Source organism: Gobius niger, assembly GCF_951799975.1.
Source record: "Gobius niger genome assembly, chromosome: 13".
In the NCBI taxonomy this organism is placed as follows: domain Eukaryota; kingdom Metazoa; phylum Chordata; class Actinopteri; order Gobiiformes; family Gobiidae; genus Gobius; species Gobius niger.
Genome location: NC_136864.1, coordinates 11,717,117 through 11,727,184, shown reverse-complemented (window position 1 = coordinate 11,727,184; position 10,068 = coordinate 11,717,117). Strand labels below are relative to the sequence as shown.

Here is a 10,068-nt window from a genome sequence, read left to right as displayed (position 1 = left end):
TGTTTTTTTTCATAAAGATCATCGTGTAAACATTGTGAAGAATTAAATAAAACTTACATTTTGTACTTGCAGGCACCAAATGCTGTTCATTATCTCACATTCTTCCAGGTGTTACAGATTTTCAGTGTTCAATTCAAACATGAAAACCATCTGAGCTGAGCCGCCATCTGTCGACTGAGCTCATAAAGTAGTTCAAGATTTTAGGGTCACTTGTGGTAAATGACTATACTAGCTAGAAACTATATTTAATGGAATATCGACATAGGTGAACTGAAAACTGAGGAGCTAGAAAACTGGCCGCGTATCTGGAGCATCAGTAATTTTGAGTTCAATTATACTCTCAAAATGGCCAGAATAAGGAACTTTTATCTGAAACAGTGGCTTGTTGCTCGGTATGGCTATGCTAGTTCATTGGACCTGAAGTTGTGAGCGCCAGTACTTCCTGTCTGTATTCTTTTCCTGGAATAATAATCATATTTTCTAAAGATTATGTTGTGGGCAGTGAGTTCCCGGTAGATGATCATTTACTGTGTGTTCAAATCTTGATGTAACGAGTTCAGATCGGAGACACCTGTGATCAAAAAGGATTAATGGTTTGTCTTGAAGCTAAAGGCTAACATGCTATCAAACAAATGTAATAAAAAGGCACTATTTCAAATTGTATAATGCATGAAATTAATGTTAGCCTTTAGCTTCAAGACAAAACTCACTGATCCTTATGAACATAGACGTCTCCTCTACAGAAATATTTACACTGTACAGCAACTGGTTAACCTGCAGTAGGGGATCAGCTACCAGGAACTCACTGTCCACCACAGAATCTTTAGGAAATACGATGATTCGAACGGGTCTAAATGGGAATTAATACGAACAGGAAGTAGTAGCGCCCACAACTTCAGCTCAGAGGAACTAGCGTAGCCACATTGTGCAACAAGCCAATTCCATTTGAGATTTCATGGAAAACATAAAAGTGTCTGGGTGACAGTAGAGTAATTGTTTGTTCCTGGGGTGAACAGGTCAAATCCCAAACCTCCTGTCCCGTTTGGGATGAATAACACTCTGTGTTCATCCAGGCTTGGCACTGGCACAAACAACCCAACAAGAGAGATACCGATTTTACATGTTAAATACATTTATTAGAAAATCCTTCAAAGTGTGCAAAACACAAAGCAAAAGTAAAAATATATACTGTATCTTGTACAATCAACAAAAACATAAATAGACAAACTGCCTTTTGGCTTCAACATCTTCAGGCTTAAATTTAAATAATTAAATTATAAAGGCAGTCAACCAGCTTCAGTTTCATTAACTCAAACCAAGATTTCTAACATAAACAAAATGAAAAATAATGAGTGGAAATTAAATTACACAGAGGATGCCTCGATGGCAATAATTTAGAAAAGAAAACTTTTGGGCAGTTTTATAACTTATTTTGTTCTTTTACTCAAAATGTACAAACTGTTGAATATATTACTCATTGTGTGAATAATCTAATATGAAAAGTCATACTCTGAACATTAACAAGTCTTAAAAATACTGAACTTGTTTGATTTACTGCAACTCAAGGACAACACTGTTTCTCAACTGTAATAATAAAACAGCCGTCCTCTCAAGTCTCTGGTTAATTTCCACACAACGAATGTGGAAAAGATACAAAAATATGAAAGTGCAGCGGGCAGAGAGCCGGATTGTCTAGGCTTATCTTCACTCAAGAAATGATCTTCCAGGAATGTTGGAAACCCAAACAAAAACAAGCTTTAGCTCTAACGTGTAAAGTCTCTTAAAATCTGCCCAGGGTCAATTTAGGGTCATGTGTTATTGTCTAACGAACTTGAAATATGTCCTGGGTCAGTATCAAATGCAAGGCCGTGGGAACCCAGGTTGCTGAGGGGGCTCCACCCCTGGTGGATAGTTTAGGAACTGCAGACACTATTAATAAATTGGAAATATGCACAAAAAAGCATATTTGGGATAAATTTTGTCCCCCAGCACCCCCTAACGAAAACATCTTCCCACGGCTCTGATCAAATGGTTTGCTAACGTTTGTTCCAGTGGCTAAAGTGATTCCCGAAGACAGCAGTACTACAGTATGTCGCAGTATGTAGTACTGTGTCTGTAGTATTTGTACTTTAGTGTTTGGCAGTGGTACTTCAGTAGTTGAGGATCTGCACATCAAACAGGTCACACACTCCCTCGTGTTCGTCCAGGTTAAAGCTGTAGTCCATGCCTTGGTGAAGAGATGAGCAGGTGGAGGATTAGAACAAACTGGCATGATGTGCTCCTAATAAACACGACAACACACAAACACTAGACACAAACACGAGACACAAACACTAGACACAAACACCAGACACAAACACGAGACACAAACACCAGACACAAACACCAGACACAAACACCAGACACAAACACGAGACATATGCTGCAGGAATCCCCATTTGCAAGAGAATCACACACACTACACTGCTATGAACAGCATTTTGTTTTTTGCACTGCAGTTAGGGCTGCTCGATTATTGAAAATATAATCACGATTATTTTAGTCATAATTGAAATCATGATTATTCAAACGATTATTTGTTGCCATTAAAAAATATATATATTTTTTTTTTGTTTTCTGAACAGTCATACAAGTACAAATGATTTGAAGTATGCCTCGATTGAGGAGAGGTCTCAGTTTCACACCTGCCCCCTGCTGGCCAGCCCTGACACCTGCGCGGCCTGATGACATCATCACACAGCGCTGTTTGTTTTTATGTCAGGCAAAAGCATGAGCCATGGCACATGAAATGTGAAGGGAAAAGAATCCCAGTGGCATGAAATAAAGCAAGTTTGCTTCGAGAGATCACATCGGATGGACAAGCGGGAGGGCATCCTTAATAATCGTTTTTCTATAATAAGTTAAAAGGATGCGCATCCTCATCATCAACCAAAAATTTACTAAAGCTACTACAATTTTTTTTTTTTTGGAATGCATTGTGCTGTAGTGCTGTGTTGTCTTACTGTATTTTGTGTTGTTTTGTAATCCTGACTTGGTGTTAATTTGTCAAATGTATTGTAACTGTTGAAATTGTTACGCAATTGTTTTTCTTTTTGCATAATAAAAAAAAAAAAATGAAAATCTTTTTTTTTTGTAATCAAAATCTTAATTGAATTTCGATTAATACGAGCAATCGCAATGTTGTCACATCCGTTGGCCGTGGTCGGCATTTTACGTTTTCATATTTGATAAAAATGTTATTAAAATCCTATGATCGGCAAAGACAATGTCAATAAACAGGGCATTGCTTCTCTTGCGCTGTAACAGATCATTTTATCAAACCGTGTTAGAGGCCCTGATGCATCAGCTGCTGCTGATTCACCAAACCATCTGGTGAAGATTGCGGAAGTAAACAATAACAGCGATCGCTGGTATTGCACAGCCCTAACTGCAGTATATCTCAATCTGCATTTCTTGAGCTTGCATTTGCCAAATTTACTGTGATTTCAATAAAAGAAAAAATACAATTGTGTCCTTACCATCAGCCGACATTAGTTCTTCAATGAGATCCACAGCAGCTATAAACACAGATAAAGAAAAATGAATAAATGAATAAATGGGCTTTAATGTAGTACTTGCTGTATGCCCAGGAGTCTATACCCGCTCTCTCGTCTCTGAGGTGGTCCGCTGCTCCGCTCAGCTTCAGTAAGTTGCTCATGTCCATCACCGGCTGAAACTCTGGTCCCATCAGGTCCATGTGGTCCTGGGGCAGGCTCACCGCGCCATCACTGTGGCACTCTGCAATGGGATGGACAAGCATTATTGTAGACTCATTGGCTACTCATCATTTTACACACAAATGAGAATGTCTACAATTAGTCTCCCACATCAAATTCACTACATACAAAAATCTGGCAGCTCCAAACTCGTCATCTCATAGTAAGTAACTTGTTTCCAAAGTAACTCAGAATCCAAGATTCAAAGATTCTTTCTTGACCAGTGATGTAGTGTCTGTGCATGGTCCAGGAGAGGTTCTCTGAGATGTGCACACTGAGGAACTTAGTGCTGGTGCCCTTCTCCAGCATGCTGGACCCGCGCTCTTCGAAAGTCCGTAATAATCTCTTTTGTCTTCTCCACATTTAGAGAGAGATTCTGATATGAATTATACACTTTCAAACTGAATAGAAATCTACTGACAATCATAACCACATACCAAATCCAAAAATCCAAGTTTTTCTGCAGCACAATATGATCTTATTTTGCCTGTAACAAAATGAACTAAAACTAATGACGCACGACAGACGGCACTTTCAGTTTTGAGAATGACTTGGCTGGATTGGCGTCACATGAACTAAAAACAGGAATTTAAGACCTTTAGAGCAAGTCGAGACAAGCAGAAGATCTGAGTCAGAAGCGTCGGGTCACAAGATACTTTTAATTTATGGGAATAAATCTTGAGACACTTTTTTCCTTTCATGCAAGTTCCTGTTTTAAAGTGAACTGTCACTTTGTAATGAACTCCTCCCTCAAGGCGACTTCACAGCCTTGAAATGCTTCTGAAGTTTGCCAAGTTTTGCATATTAGATTGAGTTCGATAGAATTAAAATAACAAAGTAAACAGTTCAACACATAGGATGTAGTTCCTGTATTTGCTAAGGTTCAACAGTTGAATCTGAAAAGCAAAAAGCCATTACAAAAATTCCAATAACTGCTTGCCTGTTTACATGTTTTTCTATTTTTTTACTTACTGATGATGAAATCGAGCCCACACCCCATGTGCAAGTATTAATCATATTCAGGGCCTCTTGACAGATTTGCTGGGGCTCGGAGCAAGCAGTTATCACAGAAAATATTCTCAGAAGAAGCTTTACCCTAAAAGACCAGCTCTAAAAAAGGACCAGTGCTTCAACAACATAGAGTTCTCACAAAAAAACAAGTTGTGGATGGGATAAATTGTAGAAGGCAATTTAGATTCATGAAACTGGGAGAATTGACAATCATCAACAAAAGCATTAACCCAACTCCACATGGTTGTCCTTACCCATGTGCGGATCTGGAGGAGTGGAAGACGGAGTGAGCACCTCTTCATGGTCTGTGAACGCCATCTGGTGGTCGGAGCAGAGCGAGTCCTGGCTGCAGTAGGAGTAGGAGGAGGAGGAGGAGGCCTGGGAGGAGGAGAGGGGGAAGCGCTGCAGGCTGGCGGGGGTGTTGGGGGGCGTGGGCATGGGGCAGATCTCATCCGTGGGGGGCACAGAGAAAACGACAGGAGCCGAGCCGTCCGTGTCTCTGTTGATGAGCATGACCTGGATGGGGGCCGACTGAGAACGCAGATTCACCTGGTACCTCTTCTGACCGTTGTGGCTCTGAACAGCGCGAGGGGAAAAACATTCAGTTCATTCAGTTGCTTAAGTCACAAGCTGAGAGCATCTTATCCAACTAAAACGGAGGATTTGATTAATTTTCATAAAATTTGACAAAGTATGGAGAATTTCCCACAGAGAATTGTTAAAATAGTGCCTCCAAATTATGAAAAAATACAAACAGCCAACAAATTAGTGATGCACCATTTCGGGCAGAGGGACTTCGAGCTGGGTGCCTGCAGGGGCCATGACGGCGAGGAGCATGTCTCCACTGAAGGCGTTGCAGATGTCTTCATGCGTCACAAATTTATAAGTGAAGTCGGGTTAAAGAAGTGCTTTACAAACCGGAAAACAGCTGACAATACTGGAAAAACGACTCAGGATTAGCCTGGCTCTTATTCCCTTCCATCCAACAATTATAATGACAGTATAGCACTTAAAAGGAACAATATTAAATGAAGTGTATGAGGTATTGATTTTCTATAATGAATAACCGCGACAGGAGTAGAATTACAAACTGTAAAACTGGGTTGTTTTTCCAGACACAGGAGCTGTGGCTGCCAACGCAAGAACAACTGGCAACACTCTGCAAAAAATGTTGTCATGAAGAGTTTCTAGTTCTTATTGAGGACTATATTTTACCATGAATAATCACAGGATGAGATACAAGTTTTTGGGATTCACTAGGAGGGAATTTAAGCACAGTCCACAGTTCAGGTACTTAAGTTGTGATTTATCTCTGGGGCTGTGCCATTAACCTCAACACCGGTCAATCTCAATTATGGGGATGGGGCTTTTTATTAGTCAGGACCACAGCTAATCCTGTGTTAGTAACAGCACTTCATTTGGAGTTTGGGGGAGAACTTTTTGTTGTTGAGTGTTCATATTTTGTTTCCACTAAGGATTACTTGAAAGGTTAAACTATACATCTCCCAAAATCGTGCAGTCCAAATCATTGTGTCCAGCACTATGAAGTATCTCCATTCATACACATTTATTCTAAAACATGAAACTAATCGATGCACATTATAAATGTCAGCCTTGCATTAGCATATAAAAGGATATGTGCTTGAGCTGGGGTCGTTGCTGAGTCGCTGAATGTTCTCTTCGATTAAGGCCTTCTGTCGGTCAAGCTCTCGCTCCTGAGCGTCCAGTTCAGAGATGTGCAACTTCAGGAGCTTGGCATGTTCCACCGCCTCCGGACTCTGGTTGTGGCAGTTTTCTCCCCTGCACCGCACAGACAACAGAGCATACAGAAACAGCAGGACAAACACATGGAGGGGCACAGGCAAACATGCAAAGAGAGGACGGAGATGAAATAGGACTCAACAGGACCAAGGTAGAAGAGGCATTACTAACAATCTTGGAACTTAAAACATGTTTTATTTCTATAGTTTTATTTCAAATGTTGGTTTGCTGGCATTTTTATAATTGTCATATCTTTGGACTAGTACATTTTGACTGAAAATTGCATTTATTAAATTGTAAATAACAGGACAAAATATAACAATGATCTTGTTTTTCCAATAACAATTTAGTAAAATAGATTTTGAAATGTAAGAGCATGCCATATGGTAAGTCTGTAAAACAATAAAATGAAGTATTACGATTAACTTTGACTTTGTTGTTTACCTCCACTGAATGATGTTCTTGTTTTTCTTCTCAATGAGTCCCACTCCTTCCAACACATTTGTAATGTCATAGATCCTCCTCTTCTGCTTCACAGCTAAACAGTCTGCAGCCTGGAAATACAATCGCACTTTAGTATGAATTTAACTAAATATTACGGTCACTTTGATGTTAGCCAAACACATTTTGGTGGCCAGCCGAGGAGCAGGTGTAGAGGAGAGACTTGAGGACTACAAACAAATGGGGGATTTGGTAAATTAAGCTGCACAAACAGCAAATGAGTGGAGGACTGTTATACAAAGGGAGAGAAGGAGGAGGCGGGAGAGACCTGCTGTGTAAACATTAGCCGGCTTTGCCGCGAAACAAGAGAGGGAAAACCACCAAGTAAAGACACTCCATTAAAGTCAAATAAATCTGCCGCAGGAAAATCCTCACTCAAGAAATGCATTGTTTAAAAGGCTCAGAAGTCAACGGTTGTTGAATATCATGTCAGAGCTGAAGAGACAGCTCAAACAGGTCAAAAAGTATATTCATTTATGTTTCTGGTGTTGAATTGATGATTTAATCATAGTACAGCAAGTGGAACCAGAGTGACCTCGATGTAGCAAGAAGAAACTTCTAGTTTATTTGAAATAATGGGTTGTTTTTTACTGCCCATTGTGTGAATGCTTATGCTTAAGTCTTTGAATTGAATACTGTGGTGGGTTGGAAATACAAAAGCAGTGGAAATAGAAGGCTACATTAACCCGAGAACTGAAGTATCTCAAGGCCTCACGGGAGAAGGAAACAGAGGGATTGACTGCTGCACTGCTGCACTGTAATGATGCCATTTAAAGCTAAATTTACAGAGGATGATATTTCTGAGCATTGCTCAGTTCTGTGGAAATAATGAAATAGGGACAGTATAAAGTAGTGTAAAAATGATGTAATATGTACTGTAGTTTACTAATCACTCATGAGTAGGCAGAAGTGCTTGTTGGATTTTCACAAAATACAATATTAAATCATTTTTTGCCCTATAAAACGTAAATTACAAAGTTGATTTTATCCGTTTATTGGTGAACAATGACTTTATTGCTAAACACAGAATCTTTCAGCCAAATAGTTTTTCAAAACTTTAGATTTTTATTATATTTCACTTAAAATCATATCAAAAGACAAACAGAACATTAATTTCGGAGCCCTACCTGATTGTACAGTTAAAATAAAGCTTAATATTGTCAAATAACGCTTTTATTGGGGACTTTTACACAAACATAGATCGTTGTTAGGTTTGGTTGAGATAATTATGAAATATATCTCTTGTAATTTACAGACGTCTCGTTCTCACGGCACTTTCGGTCTTGGGGTCTTTTATTTTAAGCACAGAAATGAGGGGCTTTGCTAATGGCGTCTGTTCATCCACCTGGGGCTCAAATCAATGCACCTGACGGGCCCCGCTGTGAGCGAGCCGCGGTGACAGCCCTTTGTTCACATCTGTTGCTCGGAGGAAAGGACAAAATACTAACTCCCTCTTCTAAAAGCAACTCAAAAGTTTTACATGTTTAGCTTCACTGACCACTTTTAAGTCCAACACGCCGTCCTTCGCCTCCTGTAGCAGACTCACAAACTTCATCGTGAGAAGACCCAAACTTTTCTCGTGTCGACTCGGTGTGGATCGCACCGTCTCCGTGGCCTCAAACTCCATCTTTCCTCCAATAAAACAACTTATTTTGATTTTATAAACGCTGTAAACTCGACCGAACAAGCATTTCTCCGTGTCCAGTGACTTGTTTTTACCTCGACGGGACCGCGGTGTGGAGAGCAGTACCTGCGGGATTTTAAATTGACGTACGTTACGTTAGGTTAGGGCTGTTGCCAGGGAAACGGCAGTCCAGCAGCTCGTGCCCGCCCCACACGGCCCGCCCCTTCGTGCTCCAGACATTTGACTGACAGCTGCTACTTTAATAGTCGCAGAGGGACCAGAGAAGAAAAAATACTGCCTCAAGTGTTTAATGAGTAGTTACTTGAATAAAAAAAATTCTAGAAAACAAAACTTCGCAATCTTAACCCCCGCCTTAACCAAGTGCGTTTTCTCCAGTTCAGCTTTATCTAAATCTGAAAGGTCACAACCAGAGTAACGGCTCATTTGAAAGCTAAGACCTACAAAACCTATAAATCTCTTGCGTTTTTGTCACTTTTCTGTTATTCTTTGTTGCTCTTTTTCGTCTCATTTTTATGCTATTTTGGCGCCTTTTTAGAAGAAGAAGCTTTTAGATTTGGGTAAAGCCAAACTGGAGAAAATGCACTCGGTTCATGTGGAGGTTAGTTAGTTTTTCATTGACACTACATAGGGATACTTTAACAGCAACATTTGTCTTTGAAATAATGATTTGACAGAGGTGCTGCAAGCTTTGTTCTTGGTCATGTGACTATGACCTTGTTTATTTGGTCAGGACGATGCTTGTTGATGAACAACATACAGTGGGGGAAAAAAGTATTTGGCCAAAATCCAATACAATGTCTATGTGAAACTGATCAAATACTTTTTTCCCCCACTGTACATAGGACTCACACATGTAAGCGCGCCACTCCTGATTATGGCCATTCAAGTTGTCCCAATTTGCGCACACACACCGTCATTCATACTGTCCGACATGTTTTCAGTGGTAGAGGAAACTTACACGGGGCGAGGAGAACATGCAGACTCTAAAGTAGAAAGGAACCAAAGGGCTGTGAACCATGTCGCCCTGTCATCAGTTTGTTTGCCAAGTTTGCCGTGTATAACCCATTCCATTGTGGTCATGATGCACCCCTTTTTGCCCTATGCCAGGGGTAGGAGAGTTTGCTTCCAGGAGGGCCAATTTTCATCATTGCCAAAACACCAAGGGCCGAGCGTCACCATTGTAGCAAAGTAAAGAACCATTTCCTGCAAATGCCAATGTTTTACATTATAAACGACATATTGGGATGTTCGGCCAGGAAACTTAAGAAATACTGACAGAATTTCCCGCATTTCAAAGTTTAACTGCAATTTGATCTCTTGTATAATATTTCTCAAAATCACCTTGTGGGCCAGAGGTTCTCTGCTGGAGGGCCGGATTTGGCCCCCGGGCCTGAC

At 40.3% G+C, this 10,068-nt stretch overlaps 1 protein-coding gene across 1 annotated transcript; it reads right to left on the bottom strand.

Moving 5' to 3' along the window:
* Nucleotides 1–2,150: 2,150 nt before the first annotated feature.
* Nucleotides 2,151–8,655, bottom strand: e2f5 (E2F transcription factor 5; the record flags this gene model as incomplete). The annotated part of the gene is made up of 8 exons (XM_079569573.1): nt 2,151–2,227; nt 3,519–3,557; nt 3,640–3,777; nt 5,021–5,342; nt 5,544–5,647; nt 6,409–6,566; nt 6,972–7,081; nt 8,527–8,655. 8 exons carry the CDS (start codon nt 8,653–8,655, stop codon nt 2,151–2,153), a joined length of 1,077 nt encoding a protein of 358 aa, XP_079425699.1.
* Nucleotides 8,656–10,068: the final 1,413 nt, after the last annotated feature.